Source organism: Sebastes fasciatus, chromosome 20, assembly GCF_043250625.1.
Source record: "Sebastes fasciatus isolate fSebFas1 chromosome 20, fSebFas1.pri, whole genome shotgun sequence".
NCBI classification, from domain to species: Eukaryota; Metazoa; Chordata; class Actinopteri; order Perciformes; family Sebastidae; genus Sebastes; species Sebastes fasciatus.
This window is the reverse complement of record NC_133814.1, coordinates 15,187,626-15,203,935: the sequence shown is the minus strand read 5'-3', so window position 1 is coordinate 15,203,935 and position 16,310 is coordinate 15,187,626. Positions and strand designations below refer to the sequence as shown.

General features: G+C 38.3%; 2 protein-coding genes across 6 annotated transcripts in view; both read left to right on the top strand.

The window, feature by feature from the left end:
• The first annotated feature begins 84 nt into the window (after nucleotides 1–84).
• On the top strand, nucleotides 85–10,517 carry slc35g1 (solute carrier family 35 member G1). Its single transcript, XM_074619001.1, has 6 exons — nucleotides 85–639; nucleotides 3,410–3,590; nucleotides 5,282–5,416; nucleotides 5,700–5,896; nucleotides 6,559–8,359; nucleotides 8,448–10,517. The coding sequence occupies exons 1-5, from the start codon at nucleotides 366–368 to the stop codon at nucleotides 6,969–6,971; spliced, it is 1,200 nt and encodes a 399-aa protein (XP_074475102.1). The 5' UTR covers nucleotides 85–365; the 3' UTR covers nucleotides 6,972–8,359; nucleotides 8,448–10,517.
• A 3,006-nt stretch (nucleotides 10,518–13,523) lies between these two features.
• The window catches only part of plce1 (phospholipase C, epsilon 1), a 99,318-nt gene continuing 96,531 nt past the window's right edge, over nucleotides 13,524–16,310 (top strand). For 3 of the 5 annotated variants that reach the window (XM_074621000.1, XM_074620997.1, XM_074620998.1), the window contains exon 1: nucleotides 13,524–13,684. The gene's annotated coding sequence lies outside the window, so the exon portion shown is untranslated. The remainder of the gene's footprint in view (nucleotides 13,685–16,310) is intronic. The other 2 variants (XM_074621001.1, XM_074620999.1) reach the window with 1 other exon arrangement.

Here is a 16,310-nt window from a genome sequence, read left to right as displayed (position 1 = left end):
AATCTTGCACATGTGGAATCTGCACATCTGGAGACATCTTTAATACTTATAGCATGTGAATGTTTTTCATAAAGAATATATGTAATCTGGTTGGTTCAGACCTCCACTGCCTCCCTCTGCTATATGGGCGTAAACGTTGTTGGGTAATGTTTTAGTTGTCAAGCAGCAGAGCAGTTCTTCTGCCCCCCTGTGGATAAAGTAACCACCGCATGGCGAGCTTGGTATCCTGCCACCAAGGTTAGTCATTAACCTTGTCTTCTCAGTCACTCAGGACACCACCAGGAGAAAGCGGACAGCAGCAGCAGCAGCATACTCTCTCTGTCCGTCCGAGGCATGCTGCCGCTCGGCTGTAACATCTCACTACCATGGGCGACTGGAACCACCGTGTGCAGGAGCAGCGCGCTTTGTCCACGGAGGACGACGGCGTCACCACCGTAGTGTTTCACCAAGTGGACAGCCGTGACGACGACGATGATGATGATGAGCGGACAGAAGCGAGGATTTACCTGCAGAACCACCACGAGGAGAATGGTGATGCTGAGGAAGCGAGAGGAAGCGAGGAGGAGAAGAAAACCCCGTTGTGTCCGCCGGCGTTTTGCGTCAGGAGAAGAAGCCTCGCAGAAGGAGACGCACTTGAAGGTAGAAGAGCGCACTTTACTTTTTTTTTTCCAGTTTAACTGCATCTAAACTGTCTCCATCCTTCTAACATCACATGTTAATGAAAGTTTACAGAAATATGCAGTGATAAGAGAGCCAGTGGCTTCCTGGCTGTGTAGCCTCACGTTATACAACCGTGTCCACGTCATATCAGTGATAAGAGTGCGTAAATCACGTGGAGGCTGTTAGCCTATTAGGCAGGGATATAGCACAGTTAAAGTCACCTCACACATTTTTACAAACTTCTTTTTCTGGCAAAAATTTCATAATTTGTCACGGTACAAGTTGGCACCAATGATGTGAGCTATGTGTAAGAAATCATTTCTAATGAATCTGTTTTATTATTTCAGAATAAAACAGTAGTAATTGTAGGGTGGTCCATATATCTTAATATCTTGCACAAATTACATAAATTCATTTGCAAAAATTCATTTAAATTACATTAATTCAGTTTTATTATTTCAGAATAAAACAGTAGTATTTTAGGGGGGGTCCATATATCTTAATATCTGGCACAAATTACATAATTTCATAATTGTGGGCACCAATGATGTGAGCTATGTATAAGAAATCAATTTTATTATTTCACATAAAACAGTAATATTTTATGGGGGTCCACATTTCTTAATTTACGCCTAATAATAACTATAATATGATGCCCATGAAATTAAAGTGCTGTAAACCAGCTTGCATCAGCCTTAAAGAGGAAGGATGACTGTGCACTTTTACAACACCAGTAAGTTCAATAAACTAAGTAAGTGCCCAACAATAAAAGAAGTGTGAGAGTAATAAGGGTTTTCCCATCTTTGTAACTTTGTATGAGGAAGAATATTAAACATAAGAAGACTTTAAGAAAACGTTAAAATTGCATTTAAAAGACAACGAAAACAAAAACAGAAAGCGAGAACAATCATATAAATTGTTAAAAATTAGAAAGAAATTGCATTTTTAAAAAGCAAAAGCAAGCAAAGAAATAGTTACAGATTAATAACAAGTTTTGTGTCTAATTTGTTGGAATGCCACTGCAAACAATAATGTTTTAAGCCCTAATTTAAATAAGCTGACAGTTTTCAGGAATTCAAAAGTTTACAAGGAAGTGAGAAATGCACCCACTGCCTCTGGACACCAGTTTCCCCTTTTGTACCTGGTGAAAATGACAGTTAAAGTCACCTCACACTTTTTTTATAAACACGTTTTATTAACATTTTTTCTGGCACAAATTACATAATTTTATAATTTGTTACGCCACAAGTGGGTACCAATGATGTGAGCTATGTATAGGAAATTGTTTTTAATTAATGTAAATCTATTTTTATTATTTCACAATAAAACAGTAATATTTTATGGGGGTCCATATATCTTAACCTACGCCTAGTAATAACTATAAAATGAGAGAAATGCATTAAATATATTAAACATAAGACTGTATGAACACATTGAAATGGCATTTAAAAGACAATGAAAACAAAAACAGAAAGCGAGAACAAGCAAATAAGTAAAAAATGAGAGAGTAAATGCCTTTTTAAGGGAAGACACCCAAGTGAATAGGGGAAAAAATGCAACCAATAGATATCATCATGATACGTCCCAAATTGATTTCTTACATTAAGACAATTATTTTTTGTTATACAAGTTTTCTGAAATGTTGTGTTTAAATATGCAAATGAGACATTATCTAATGCTAACTTTTAGCAAATTTAGGAGAAATCTAAAAAACGCAAACAGACAAAGTAGTAAAGTAAACAGCTAAATGTGTATTTTGGATGTTTTCTTCGCAGTAGTCTGAAAGAAGACGATGAAGATGTGTATGGAACCAAAAAAAAAAAAAAAGTCTTTTTGCCTGGTGTGTTTCCCATTAAAAAGCAATAAAGCAAACAGATAGTTGCAGATTAAGAATTTGTGTCTAATTTATTGGAAAGCCACAGCAATAATGTTTTAAGCCCTGATTTAAATAAGCTGTTTAAACAGTTTTCAGATATTCAAAAGTTTAAAAGGAAGTGAGAAATGCACTCAGTGTCCTTAGACATCAGTTCCTCTTTGTGTACATTTTGTACCTGGTGAAAAATAACCCACATGTCATGTGAAGAAGAAAGATTAACACTAGTACTAGAGAATAAATGTGTAGATCTCCTTGATTTAAAATGTTATTACTTTGTATAAGTATTCTCACACTAAAAGATAATTATTATTTTACACAGTAATTCATTATTGCTTAGTCAGTAAAATAATAACGTGCTGACATGATCATATAATGTATTACAAAATTATTTTGTCCAAGTCGATGATTCCAAGCTGATTTAATAAACAAATCAATGTTAACGCAGTAATGTAATGCTCTAATAATGATCCTGTCTGTGTCTACTGTCTACTAGGCATTATAATGGAACCCAGAATAAAAAAAACAGGATGTCTTTGGCTCGGTGCAAGGGTTAGGAAATCAAATATTGTACATGACAAATGAAAGTAGACCACACATTGTGGACAAATACAAAGACTGAGTGACCTCAGGTTGGAATTTAATCTCCACAGGCATATCAGTGTATTTTGTTCCACAGGCAGGACTTGCAAACACTACACTGCTTTCTTTTGTTGTTTTTTTCAAACTGAATTTTGTACCCAGGCCACATGGAGCTCAATAACATACTTTCTACTTCACTTTAAACGAAATGTGGAACAGTGATACCCCTCATACCTATCTGCCCCTCCCACCCTAACTCCCTGTGTTTCTCTCCTTCTTTTCTCTTCTTCTCAGATTCAGAGAAACCACAGAGATGTCCAGGTCTTGGTTTGTTCTATGCTTTCCTGTCAACAGTTTTCTTCTCCATCATTGCCCTATTGGTGAAAACCATCCAGGGTGTCCACGCCATAGAGATCAGCGCCATACGCTGCTTCTTCCAGATGCTCTTCACTATGCCGTTACTCATCTACCACAAGTAAGCATGATGGAGAAACTCAGATATTTAGATTTCCACAGTTAGACAGTAAAACGCCAGGTTTACACATGCATTTACTCCCAAACAGTCTGTATTTCAAACCAACAATTTATATGTTGTGATTAGATTAAGTGCAAAAGCTCAGCAGCGAAGCAGGCCGTATCCCTGCCAGTAATTTATCTTCCTACATTTGTGTTCATGCCTTGTCGCCCACCTCCTAGACTAATACCCTGGCTTAACATACAATCACTGCTCAAACAAGTTTATGTTGTCAAAATGTTGTGAGAGACATTTATTATTATTATATTCCCCTCAGCCCTGCTGATGGAAACATATACCATGTAAATCCAGTGTTGGGAAGATTTTGAATTTTGGCTTCCCACATGACGTTATTATGCTTTTAATATACTCATACATGTTCTTATAAATTACGAAAATGTCTTTATTTTAATGTACTGATCAATAATAGCACACTGTAACATTCTCACCCAGCAATACTGTTAAAATATACAATGAATTTCACATCTGATCATCAGTTCTTAATTGCAACAGAATTAAATGCATTCAAGCTACTATGAGGAACTTTTATTTTGCATTGATTTTGGCGGCCCCTGTGGACAAAAGCTGTAGTGTTTCTGAGTACCAGAGTCCCTTTAGAAAACCTCTCATTTTACAGCAGCAGCAGGGTCTGACAGTCTGCCCCGCTTAGTCCTGGTTCTGGTTCTCGCCCAGCAATACAGCCTCCCAGTGGGGACCGGCGAAGCAGCGAGGCGAAGCTCTGCTCCTGGTCAGAGGATGACCCGATGGCATTAAGAATAACTATATAGAAATAGCCCTATATTCTCACTGATGGTCTTGTTTGCTTAAGTAGGCATCCGTATTAAATTGAGACTGTTTCAGAACCAATTAAAAGTTCCTCACAGTAACTTTAAATAAACCACTAGAACTGAAATACTATGCAATTATATAATTTAAAGTTGTAATAGAGACATGTGCATGTTTTAAACATCTTGTCCAGTATTTCCCCGAGGGTTTCTTTGCACCAGAGACATAATCTTAGTAGAGTAAATATCTTCTTTTTTTTTTTTTTAAATAATGTTTAAAGCAAGCCAGGTGAAACTATTGTCATGATGTATACAATAACATCCCTTCCACCAAACAAAATACAAAAAAACACAAGTAATCGAACTAACTACGGAAAGATAATATAGCATCTAGCAATCATTCATTTTTATTCCACTAGCTTTATGAGTCGCGATCATCTTTGCATGGATGGATAGAAAACCACTTCACTTTAGAATCACCTTGTGACCCCAAGAATCAAACAATAAACTTATCTCCCAAAGACTGCCGCCAGTATTTCTACTCATTCATTTACCTCTTCATCCATCCATCCATCCATCCATCCATACGTCCTCTTTGTTTTTCCATTATTCACAATCAACTCTCCTCCTCTCAATTCAGCCCAATCCGTTCATCTGTCCATCTATCACTGTCATCTCCACATTACTTACCCATCTATCTATCCAGCCGTCCAGTCATTTGTCATCTCTCCGCTCACTTTGCTGCTCAATTTGTCTCCATCCGTCCCCGTCTGAAACTCTCTTTATTACTTCCTCTGTCAGTCGGTCTAATCATCCATCCATCCAGTCATTCATTCATCCGTCATCCTCGTATCTCTGCTCCTCCAGGACAGGTTTCCTTGGTCCCAGAGACAAACGTGTATACCTGGTGCTTCGGGGTTTCATCGGCTCCAACGCCATGATCATGCTCTACTATGCTGTTCAGCAGATGCCGCTAGCGGACGCCACAGTCATCATGTTCAGGTGGGAACTTAATTGATTGTGGATTAGAGGAGATTATACTAATACAAATGGATTTGATCCTCCCTGAATTGTACGCCTGTCACCTTTCTCGCTAATCTCATTTTCCTTTTTTCCTCTTAATCATCTCTCCCTCCCGTATTTATCAGTAATTCATTAAACATCTGGGATACCTCATCTCTTAACTTCCCTCTTTATTATATTTATTTATCTGTACCCATATATTTCTTTCTTTTTCCTCACCTCTATCACTCTCCCTCTCTTACTAATTTCCTCTTTCTTTCAGTAATCCAGTCTTTACCTCAATCCTGGCCTGGATCTTCCTGAAGGAGAGATGTACAATCTGGGACTGTGTCTTCACTGTTTTTACCATCGCTGGAGTCCTCCTCATCGCCCGACCACCATTCCTCTTTGGCGATCATCAACGTGGCATTGAGGGCAACTACACCAACCACATCAAGGGGACTATCGCTGCCTTTGGAGGTGATTTAATAAGCACAGTACTTATATAACAGTAAAGTTTGTTTGACCATAATAAGTAGGTCAAATTTTTCTAAATCGGAAGTATGATGCATGAATTTTGTTCAGACCCCTGGTACGTCTGTCAGTCAGGATTACCATGGCAACCAGGGGAATTCAATGCAGTAGTAGAGCTACGTCTCCTGGCACATCAGGGTTAGCTGGGAGATACAGTCTTTCCAATTAGTCATGGTTCTACTCTGGGAAGGTCTCTCCCTCTCTTCCAGTCTTGGTGCTCAAATAGTTCCTCTCCATGTGTTGGTTTAGGGTTCTTTCAGATTTATAAGCACCTAAATGCACCAAAAAGTGACATTCGCCACTCTGCCAAGAAACCTAGTTTTAGCTGTTTGGATTTGCGGCTTGAATTTTCTAACTAGCAGGAATGGCTAGTTTAGCGACAGACATGCCCACTTGATGATAATCACATGCAGTTTGGGTCATGTCATAGTCAAGTCAGCACACTGACACACTGACAGCTGTTGTTGCCTATTATGTAGAAATGAAGCAGTAGATTTGAAAACATATTGTATTTGACCTTTAAGCCTCATTTGTCTTTTTAATTGGTTTATCATTGTTCTTCTGATAGCTGTATTCATTCAGTCTCTTATTTTTCTATTTAATCATAGGAGCCATTGGGGCTGCTTTTACATTTGTCGTCCTTCGTAAGATGGGGAAAAGCGTCCATTACTACCTCTCCGTCTGGTACTACGCTGTCATCGGTTTCATCGAGTGCATCATCACTGTAACCATCCTCGGGGAGTGGAAAATCCCGTACTGTGGCCGCGACCGCTGGATGCTGATGCTGATCGCCGTCCTGGGTATCGCCGGCCAGACCTTCCTCACAAAGGCCCTGCAGATTGAGAAGGCCGCACCCGTGGCCCTGGTGAGGACTATTGACGTGGTGCTGGCGTTCATCTTCCAATTTATTTTCCTCAACCGTGCGCCGACCTTGTGGAGCCTCGGCGGGGCGCTGTGCGTGGTGGTGAGCACTAGCGGGGTAGCACTTCGGAAGTGGTACACCAGCTCTCGCAAGTGCTGAGAAGCAACGTAGAATACTTTGGTATTACTATTTATTCTTTTTTTTTTTCACTATCATACGTTCTTGATTTATTCTGTATTTTACTTGTTACTTACAGTACATGCAAACCTTTAAGGAGGTTTAAGCTCTTTGGAGAGTTATAACAGAAATATAGAAGGATAATCTAGTAGAGGTCAGTTATGAGTTCACGATTAAATTCAAATTTGAATTGTGCTATACATGTTAAATACAGGAAAGGAAAAACTGCTGCTGCCCCCAAACCATATCCTGCTCCTTGGAGCCTGAGCAGCGAACTAACTGCATATTCAACACAGACTTAATCTATTTTCTCCAAAGTCCAATTTCACCATAATGAAGCAGTTTTATGAAGGATATCCTCAGTCCCATTTTCCATTTGCTCTAGCCAAAGAGAGAGGTGTACTGCATCGGGACCACCCATACTGTGTTACATAACTTGGCAACAATAGTATACTGCAAAAAAAAGTATATAACATATGCCATTTTATTCTGGTATGCACTATCGAATCAGTATCTGCAAAAAATACTTAACATATTTGTGGTGCTGACAATACAATAAGAAAAAGGAAATGTAATGCAAACCAAATGAGCAGTATTAGCACTTAAATACTCATTTTTGTTTAGCAAACCTAACGTGTTGGTTAGAAAGACATTGCAGATATTTGAGTCAACAAAAAAATATAAAATATAAAAATAAAATCCCCTAAATTGGATACAAATTTTTACTTGAAAACAGCTGTACGATTCACTCAGGGATCTCTTGCCTAACTGCTCCTAATGCCTATATGAATCCAATCCATGAAGAATTTATTCCTTTGTGATTTTATTTTTCTTCTGTCTCTTCTAATATAGTACAAGATAATAAGCTAATATTCATTATCATCCAATCCATAGTTGATAAGTTCTTAATATCTTTGAAGTGCCTTAAGTCGGGAGCTTTAACCTCCAGCTTCCCTTAGTGGAGCTGCTCAGTAACCAGCAACTTGAACTGGGCGGCTCTCAGGTGTGATTGCGCATAATTATGAATATGAAGTAGGGTGCTTCTGAAAAAAAAAGTCAACCCAATAAGTAATGATTTTTAAAATCAAAGATACAGCATTTTCAATGGGGCACCTAAAGCATGACCGTTATCCCCACACTGATTTCTTCCTTATCTCAGGAGAACTAGCATTTAATGTCCTCTTTAAGCATCTGATAAAGTCTAAAAATATAGTTTCCACGATGCTCAGAAGAGGGGTGTTGTTGTTTGCACTTTGTCTCTGCTAGAGGGTAGAAAAAGTGTCAGTAACCTGCCACTATAATCCAACAAAGAAGCGAGCATACAAGGATTGCTTCTAGATAATGACGTCCTCTTCCTTAATATAAATCGCGTGAAATAAATGTTTGCTAGTCTAATGAGACATGCTTTAGGTGGGAGCATAATATTGTGCAAGAAGCAGACCTGGGTATGTAAATGAGAGATGAAACTACATTAAAACAGCGTAGGTTGTTCAGTACGAACATGCCCTGCATCAGTCAGTCGAATAGTAGCAAAACAGTTACCAAACTTGAAAGCTGATGTTGAGGTTTTACACTTGAGTATACTTGTTTTTGTGATGAGCATCAGTGACTCATAACAGCCGTCTGTGATTCTTGTGCCAAGAAGAGGATGTCTGTAGTCACCTCATGATCATCATCCTGTATCTGGCTGAGAAATAAGACTTAAAAATAGTCTTAAAATACATTTCAATGAGAGATTTCAAAGCAAAAAAGATATTGTGCTAAAAGCACTATTGTGATTTGTCCTAAAAGGTCAGCACTGTCCTCAGCTGCATAGTTAATCAAAGGTGATCTTTATGTGTTTTGTAGGAAGCCCCAGAAATCCTGTTATTTCAAGGGATGTGGGTTTCCAGCACAGCAGCCTGTGCATTTAGCGAAGAGTTTCCCACTGTCATGACTGATGAAGTCTCGGTGCAACTGCAGTCCTCTGTTGCGGGAATGTTTAATTGGGTGAAATACGGCTAGACAAGGACAGCAATTAGTGCTGCTAGACTGCTATTTAATATCCTGCAGTTTCTTCCTCGCTATTTTTTCACACACTGCTGTTTCTGTTCTCGTGGGTTGAGAACTGTGTCGGCACAGCTGCACATCACCAGACTTAACTCTTTCTCCTTTTATCTGGTAAATCACTAATAGACTGAACTCTGAGTTTGCACATTATTATTTTTTTTGTTAAATCTGTGACACTTCCTGTGACAGTGATGTATGTTTGTACATTCTTTTCTTTAAATGGGAACTGTTATGCTTTTGTGCTTTTTCTCTTTCCTTTAGAGTGTTACATAGCTTTTTCGTGAATTTAAAAGGTCTGCAAAGTTACAAAGCCCAAAGTCCACGCCAAAGCAGAAACACTGCTCCTGAATTGAGCAGTACGCCTAGCTTGAAGTCCTGCCTTTTCTTCCGTAACGTGGTGATGTCACCAAGTAACACATTTTGCCTAGCTGGTAGTTTGGAACGCACTCAAACAAAGCTAGTTAGAGCAGAGTCTGAGGAGTTTGTTTCGGTTGACCAATTGTAACAGAGTGGGCCAGCTGACCAATCAGAGCAGGCTGAGCTTTTTGAGAGGGCGGGGCAGGAGCTTAAACAGAGCATTTCAGACAGACGGTGAAAAGAGATGCTGCAGAACATCCGGTATGAGAAAGACAAAGCTTTTTTTGAACATTAAAGCATGTAAACATTTTCTAGTAAGAAACCCAAATACAAGTATGCCCCTGAAAATAAGCATAATAGGTCCCCTTTAAGAAGCAAAACACAGATTCCAGGAGGAATATTTAGATTTACAGTGAACCTTTCTATGCTGGAGAAAGCACTCTCCTATGAGTGCTTATTTGATTTTTATGTCCATGTAATTTGCTGTGGTTATTATGATTAGGACTGATGTGGTATTTTATTACCAATACCAGTTATTATAAAACTTTATATCAGTTCCTAAAATTCTTATCCTACCCATTAGTTTTAAAGAGTCTAATATAGTTAAATGATTCATTTGGGTTCATTGTACGACAAGCCCTGGGAAAGTAACATCAGCCAAAGTTTGAAATAGAATAAAATCCCATGTGATCCCAGTATCATACTTTAGTGTGGAGGAATATATTTAAAAGCACTGTGACATTGTTTTTGAATCATTGTTCGTAGTACAGTAGGCTGTTATGGTCACTTCAGATGTTCTAATTTTCCGTTATTCTTGTTTGATTTGCTTTGACGTAGATTTTTACCTCAGATTACTAGTTTAGTTGATTTGAATGCTAGTAGCGTAAACACAATGTGTTGTATTTCCATAAAACGGTTAGGTAAACATTTGTTTCAGGACCTATAAGCCTTACAAAGAAGAAGCTGTTTTTAGGGATTTTAAACTATGCTTTAATAGTATTTATTTTACTATTTCTGTAATGTATTACATCAACATTCTGTAAGATGTATATATTTCTGCATAGTGATTGATTATATTTAGTATACTATGATTTAGTAATAAATTCTATATGAATATTATAACTCGTATTGTCTGTGGTCTTGATTTGTCTTCTGAGGAAAGGTTATTTTTCTTCTTTTTCACAACTCACTTGAGAAATCGTGCTTCATTATGTCTTTCTAACATGACTGAAACTTGTGGAGCAGACCCAAATTGTGTAGAGGCATTGTCTGCACTCAAAGCCCATGGTGTCACCATGGTGACACCATGGTGTCACCATAGGTGACAATGGTGCAAACTACTGAGTCAGGTAGAGTGCTCAGATCAGAATAGTACCTGGCTGAGTGGATTGTAGTCATTGTGTGTACGTGTGCATGCAGCTTGTTTGTCTCTTTAAGCATTACACTTTTGTTTATTCCCCACCCTTTGTTTGTACACAGTTGTGTGAGGCATTGTGTATTCATGCAGAGCGGCTGTGTTTCAACATACAACCCATATCTTGCTAAAAAAAAAAGGATTATACCTTCCGCAGAGGGCTAACTGCATACAGACCTTCCTCTGGATCTGTGTGTGAAGAAGCCGAACTAGAACAGAGTAGCTCATTGTTGTAGGGGAGAATTAGGACTATCGTGATTCTAAAGATGTCATGTATAAAAATGAAAACTACATTTTTTTATCTTCAGCTTTAGTACTATTTTTTTATGTTCTCAAATTCAACACGCAATCACCATCAATTTCTATAAAGCGCAGTCACCTGTATACAATATACCATATAGATAAAGGTCATACTATACAGATAAAATACAACAAAGATTATAGTAGGACGTATTTTGTTGATTCTATGTAACCTACAGTAGCCCAAAAAATTGTATTTGGGACCCTATGATCAATACTATTATTATCAGTATTATTATTATTATTGCATCAGATGCAACAGTAGTATAACAGTAGCTTCCTGCACATGTAATGAACCTTTACTGACAGCAGAGGGCAGGAGCCACAAAAACAGGGATGTGCTCTTGAACGCTACTTCACCTGAAACTCTATGTTTAGTTTTGGCTATTCGAATGTTTTTTATTAATGTTTCACAGTCATGAAATGAATAAACAAGATTTGTTTGTCCAGTTTTCCCAGTTGAATTATTAACAACCACATAGATTAAAAAATAAAATAAAAGATAAGCTTTTATTAGAATAAAACAGCAAAATAAGAGAAACAAACATTAAAGCATGTAAGGTTAAACATTTTTGGGGAAATTTGCAGTTTGTGTTAAGAAGTTTTCTTTGGGAGTTTTCTTTTTTTAGTTACACTATCAGATCAGGTCAAAGGTGTGTGTAACTAATACAATTCTGTGTTATCACTATATCTACAGTACCTTATTTGACAAGCAATGGCTTGTCAAATACTCTCTCACACACACACATGCAATCTGTTTATTTCTCTCCCTTCTTTGTATACTTTCTATTTTTCCTATTGATTATTACAAAGCCTTTTTTTGCAAGTTATGAAGTCACATGAGATGTTAATGGCGTGGTTAAAATAAAGATACGCTGGGGACATTGAAAAAAAGAAAATTAACCTTCGCCCTCCTTTTTTATCAGGGAGGTGGGGATTCCCAAAGGTTTGCTCGCTCCTGGGTGGAGGAGAGTTGGAGGAATGGAAGGGTTGCACATTCCTGACAGATGGCATAAGACTTCCCATCAGTGGGGAGCGGGAGGGAATTGGAAAATAGTCCCTCATTTTCCAAGTTGAAATAAATGCAGTTATAGGCTGTGAAGTGGAAAAGGGCATCTCTCTTTCAGCACGTGCTTTTGCTGTCTCGGGGGCGGGACGACTGCAACCTAGTAGCCTACTTTCTATAATAATAATAATAATAATAATAATAATAATAAAAGCAATCGTGAAATGGATTTGCCTTTGCCAACCAAATTGAATGAAATTATTATGATATTTATTCAAAAATCCTATTCATCTGCCAATAGAACCTGTCCCAGATAGAAACGTGTCTGATTCGGCTGAGGTGAGGCAGATCATGGGCCAGGCCCGGTCCGAGCACAGCAACTGATTGTGGATGACCCAAGGGGTCACTGATGTGGGGGCCAACCTATGAATTGCTATAAAACTATAAAAAACATTTTTTTTGGATCATAGGAAACGATGTATAGGACAAGCTGCATGAAGGGGGTGACTGGCTATATGGTGCGAAATAGTTGCCAGACATTCCAATGTGGTGACACACAGACACTGGACCACAAAGTAACCCAGAGACGCAGTTATTGTCCTCCTGTCCACAGCTCAGTTGGCTACTGGGAGAGAAGAAGATGCTGCATTCATGTGCTGTTGGATATTTTACCATTAGTTTTAACATGTTGTTAAACACTCATGAGAAGAGCACAATTACATACATAGGTTTTGCATTTACCACACAAAACAAAACACTGAATTAACTGTGACTTTCAAACCAATATTATGCCAAGTTCCCATCCATTGCAGTGCACACAGCAGATTATAAACAGAAACTGCACTTTATGCTCAGAACCAATTCTCCTATGCTAGAATAATACTACCTGGTCCTAGAGGGTCAGTTCATTTGTGGTAATTAAATAAAAAACATAATTTAAGAATATGCACCAAATTAACTTAATTTAGACTGAAAATTATTATAACTCATTGTCACTAATTAAGATCTTAAAGGAACAGTGTGTAGGATTTGGCAGCATCTAGCGGTGTGGTTGCATAATGCAACCAACTGAGTACCCCTCCGCTCACTCCTCCCTTTTCAAGCACAAATACTTGACAAGACTAAACGAGGCAGATAAAACATTTAACAGGTAAAACACACACACACAGTTATAAAGCAAATAAAACAGGTAAAGTAGATGTAATAAATAAATATAAACAGAAGTGTTACACTAGAGGTATAAAATATAAAATAGATTTAATGTAAACAAAGGTAGTTGCACTTGAGGTGTATATTGCATCAAGGATATATTGCACAGTCAAATGTATTTCATTTATGCCTAATTTTGATTTTGAATTTTGGAGTTCAGTATTTCCGAGGAGAACTTGAAGGCAACAGAGAAGAGAGCGGTTTCCTACCGCAGCACGAGCTGCTGCAATCAACTGTCTATCCGAGAGAGAGCTGTGATACAAACCAGTCAGTCCACGAGAAGTTTAGCAGAACATGTGTTCAACTAGTCCCGTGTGCTGAGTCTAGATGGATGCTAACTGGATCTGACAACACTGCTCGGTAAGTTTGCAACGCCGCATCCTCAAACTGTCACGTTTTAGACACCTTTTTGCACGAGTTGCACGAGTTTTTGGTTTGTTTGTGAAGTTGCTCACAGTGGCAGTGGTTTCCAAAGGTGTGTTCAGGCATCCCGAAGCTAATCAAAAAATCAAGCAAACGGTAGAATAATGCTTTTGCATTGACTTTAGAGTACTAGAAAGGAATGTATAATGAAATGTTTGTAGCTTTGTTAGCTTGACTCACCTCCTCTGAAACTCCCTGCAGAAACACACCTTAGCAAATGAGGTTCCACGCGTTTCTTCGTTTTTTTGGGGGGTTAAAAATGCTTTCAAACTATTATCTGCAGGTGTTTTTCTGTGCTTGCTTCGAGGTGCATTGCTATGCATGCCAGCTTTGTCATGCATATTTGTTATTTTTGTGTGTTTATTGACATTGAATATTAGCCAAAATAAGTGAAATGTGATTTTTTTGTTGTTGCCTAAACTAGCAAGCACTTTCATTCACTTTTAAGTTGTGCATGCCACTGGCATTGTTGTTTGTTTGACAGGTGAAGTTGTTATTTACTTAGTCCCCCTAAACATCCCTTGGGCACTGTGACCTTTAACCCTTTGGTCTCTTGGTGTTAAAAATGCTTTCAAACTATTGTTTTTTCTGTGCTTGCTTCAAAGTGCATTGCTATGCATGACAGTTTTGTCATACATATTTGTTTGTTTGTGTTTATTGACATTGCATAATAACATAAAATAAGTGAAATGTTATTTATTTATTTATTTTTTGCCTAAACTAGCTAGCACTTTCATTCACTTTAAAGGTCCCATATTGCAAAAAAGTGAGATTGTCATGTCTGTTATAGTATAAAGCAGATTTGAGTGCCATATAAATACTGTGAAAGTATTGACACGTTCAATATACGGAGAAATACACACACATCCCGTATTCAGAAATTGTGCGTTTGAAACAAGCCGTCAGGATTTCTGTCCATTTGTGATGTCACAAATATACAATATTTAGACCATTACACGGTTTTAAATGTAAACATTCTAAATATGTCCAAGTTTATTTTTCTGTCGCAGTGTATGTAAATAACATCAACAGACAGGAAGTAAACATGGACCCAAACTGTTGCCTAGCAACGTAATTCCGTTGCAATTCCGTTGATATGAGCTAAAACGGAGCGTTTCAGACGGAGGGTGAATACAGGTATATTCAGGCCGACAGTATGAGGAAAATAAAGTTTTTTTTAACATTACAGCATGTAAACATGTTTTAGTAGAAACACAAAATACAAAAGCATAATATGTCCCCTTTAAAGTTGTGCATGCCACTGGCATTGTTTGTTAGTTTGACAGGTGAAGTTGTTATTTACTTAGTCCCCCTAAACATCCCTTGGGCACTGTGACCTTTAACCCTTTGGTATGTGATGTTGCTTTAAACTACACATGGAAATGAAAGGGAAATACAGCTCAGATGAATCAGATCCAGATCAGAATCACTAACAGAAGGGCAGGAATTGTTTTTGCTTGCGTCCGTGGTTCAGAGACACATGGGCAACTTATGGGAAAAATACAGTCCATTTGACAGTTGGCACACACTAATAGGACACAAGGCTTGTTTACAGTTGCAAAGTGAGAGGCCACAAGGAGAAAAGACACTCAAGATACATCTTACAACCATGCTATTTAATGGATATTAACCTTCTACTGTGGTTGACAAAATTACAGTATTTTTACAGACTGGCAGACAGACATTTATTCAACTTCCAGTCATCATGAGTCCTCAAAAATCAGGGGCAACAGTTGGAGAGAAGGTGTTGTGATGTCCTGAGATAGAAATCTGGAGCAGACGGGGATGGGAGACAGGTTGGACAAGTCTGTTCTCTGCATTAGTGCATCCTCGCTTCCAGAAACCCCAGTTGGTGATTCCCATTTGTTCAGCTGTGGAGCAGCTCCAGACTTTTTCTTGATGACATCACAGTTTTTCCAGTGTCTAGAAGGGTGTTAATTGTGGCCATAATTGACCTTTGACCTTAAAACATTCAGCAGTTGTGGAATACATTCTTTTTGCTTCATGCTTCTCAAGCCTCTGCTGCACGTTGATTTTTTTAATTTCTTTTTTAAATTAAAGGTGCCTTGTGGAGATTTTTGTAAACAAACCAAGTTATGTTTATAGCTTTCTCACCATAATGCATCGATCCTTGAGGCCTTGTTGAATGCATTTCAATGTCAAATGTTTTGAATATTTTGTAATCCTGCATTGTTTACTAGCACTCTTCTTCTTCCCTGCCTTTTGCTGACGCATTGCTTATTTGCTTTTATACCTCCACCAACTGTCAATCAGCGGAATAGCGTGAAACCGGTGGCGGGAATGTGGATTGCGTTGTCCGTGTGTTTGCGCATGCATGTGCTTGCTTGTCCTTGTGTGCGACACAAAGAAAACGGGGTCTGAAAAGTGAAACCAATGCTGAAGTCCCTTAAACTTACATTCTTTCTTATAGCCAGCAGGGGGCGACTCCTCTGGTTGCAAAAAGACATCTGATTGTATAGAAGTCTGAGAAAATGACCCTACTTCTCACTTGATTTATTACCTCAGTAAACATTGTAAACATGAGTTTATGGTCTAAATCGCT

Bases quoted from the DNA above. Each gene is read 5' to 3' on its own strand.
- slc35g1 (XM_074619001.1), top strand. From the start codon at position 366: ATGGGCGACTGGAACCACCGTGTGCAGGAGCAGCGCGCTTTGTCCACG. The intron at 5,417-5,699 runs GTGGGAACTTAA...TCTTTCTTTCAG, and splicing joins GCCACAGTCATCATGTTCAG to TAATCCAGTCTTTACCTCAA. The intron at 5,897-6,558 runs GTGATTTAATAA...ATTTAATCATAG, and splicing joins GACTATCGCTGCCTTTGGAG to GAGCCATTGGGGCTGCTTTT.